The 2001-nt window shown below is 62.7% G+C and overlaps 1 protein-coding gene across 1 annotated transcript in view; it reads left to right on the forward strand.

Moving 5' to 3' along the window:
• The window catches only part of LOC103618144 (voltage-dependent L-type calcium channel subunit alpha-1F), a gene marked incomplete at its 3' end in the record, with an annotated part of 29285 nt that overhangs the window by 4946 nt on the left and 22338 nt on the right, over positions 1-2001 (forward strand). Inside the window, 3 exon segments of the mRNA XM_017736712.1 lie at positions 816-1152; positions 1565-1668; positions 1750-1971. Of these exon segments, the coding sequence (XP_017592201.1) occupies positions 816-1152; positions 1565-1668; positions 1750-1971 (663 nt within the window).

Raw genomic sequence — 2001 nt, forward strand, 5'->3', positions numbered from 1 at the left:
GAGACCCCCCCAGCACTGAGGATTCCCCAGGGACACCCCACACTGAGACCCCCCCCTAAATTCCCTGAGGACCCCCCCAGTAATGAGGTTCCCCCCAGGAACACCCTTTAGCGGGGGGGAGGGTCCCGGGTGCAGGGGAACCAGCTGGAGACACGATACGGGCACCGATACGATTTGAGCATCGTGCTCCAGTTTTACTGTTTTCCTTACACCAAGTTATACTTTGCCAAGTTCACGCCCCTTTCCCATGAGAAAGCCTCTAAGCAGCGGGGGAGCTGACCAGTGTGTACCTTTTCCCAAGGCTGTTCAAGGCCGCTGGCTAGCAGGTGCCTCGCAAGCCTATCTTCAGCCTGAGGCCCCGTCAGGGGTACTTCTGCAACAGCCCTGGGATGCCCAAGCTCTCCTGGGGTATCCTATGCCCCCGCTCCACAAGGAATTCCTCTACAACACCCCAGCAGGGTTCTGGGCTCCTTAACACACTGAGACCCCCTTAAAGCCCCTGAGATCCCCCCAGCACTGAGGATCCCCCAGGGACACCCCACACTGAGACCCCCCCTAATTTCCCTGAGCACCCCTCCGGGACACCCCAGCAGGGTTCTGGGCTCCTTAACACACTGAGACGCCCCTAAATTCCCTGAGACCCCCTCCAGCCCAGGGACCAGGATCCCTCAGGAACACCCCAGCAGGGTTCTGGGACTCCTTAAAACACCAAGACCCCCCCCTAAATTCCCTGAGCACCCCCCAGGACACCCCAGCAGGATTCTGGGGCTCCCAACACACCCCTGGGACAGTAACTCAGGGGTGTGAGTTGTCAGGAGGGACAAGAGTGGGCAGTGGGGACAGGAGCTGTCAGTGGGCACAAGCGCCAGCAGCGGGGACCGGAGCCGTGTGAGGGCAGTGAGAGGGGACAGCCAGCCCGGAGCTGTCACCAGGGCCCGTTGTCTCCTGTCCCCAGACCTGGAGTCGGAGGACGATCCCTCTCCCTGCGCCTTCTCGGGGCACGGCCGTGCCTGCCTGCAGAACAACACCGAGTGCCGGGGCCGCTGGGAGGGCCCCAACGGCGGCATCACCAACTTCGACAACTTCTTCTTCGCCATGCTCACCGTGTTCCAGTGCATCACCATGGAGGGCTGGACCGATGTGCTGTACTGGGTGAGACTCCCGAGCCCCCCGAATCCTCACCACCCCTCCCTGGGCCCCCCAAAATCTTCATACACATCCCTGAGCTCCCCCTAAGTCCTCACAGCCACCCTGAGCCCCCCTAAGTCCTCACACACATCCCCGAGACCCCAGAATCCTCACAAGCCCTTCCTGAGCCCTCCCAAACCCAGTGCATCACCAGGGAGGGCTGGACAGATGTGCTGTACTGGTGAGACCCCCGAGCCCCTCAAATCCTCATAACCCCTCCCTGAGCTCCCCCAAATCCTCACACACATCCCTGAGCCCCCCAAACCCTCCCCAAACCTCGACAGGGCAAACCCCCAAACCTCTCTGCTGGGTGTTACTGGCCTCACCTGAGGAGGGATTTGGGGTCCCCCCCATCACCCCAAATCTCTCCCCACAGATGCAGGACGCGATGGGCCACGAGCTGCCCTGGATTTACTTCGTCAGCCTCGTCATCTTCGGCTCCTTCTTCGTCCTCAACCTGGTGCTGGGGGTGCTGAGCGGGTGAGGAGCCCTCGGTGGAGTCAACAGTGGGGCAGGAGCCGTGTCCTTGGCGTGTTTGGGGTCACGCCTGTCCCCCCCCAGGGAATTCTCCAAGGAGCGAGAGAAGGCCAAGGCCCGCGGGGACTTCCAGAAGCTGCGGGAGAAGCAGCAGCTGGAGGAGGACCTGCGGGGCTACAGGGACTGGATCACCCAGGCCGAGGACCTGGAGGGCGACGAGGAAGAGGGGGAGCACGAGAAGCACCGTGAGTGGGGCTGGGGGGCAGCTACGGGGGGCCTGCCAAGTCCTGAGCCCCCCAAAGCTCCGTGACCCCCCTTTCCCCCAGCCCTGCCCGC

The sequence above is a fragment of the Corvus brachyrhynchos genome, unplaced genomic scaffold, assembly GCF_000691975.1.
Source record: "Corvus brachyrhynchos isolate BGI_N302 unplaced genomic scaffold, ASM69197v1 scaffold660, whole genome shotgun sequence".
In the NCBI taxonomy this organism is placed as follows: domain Eukaryota; kingdom Metazoa; phylum Chordata; class Aves; order Passeriformes; family Corvidae; genus Corvus; species Corvus brachyrhynchos.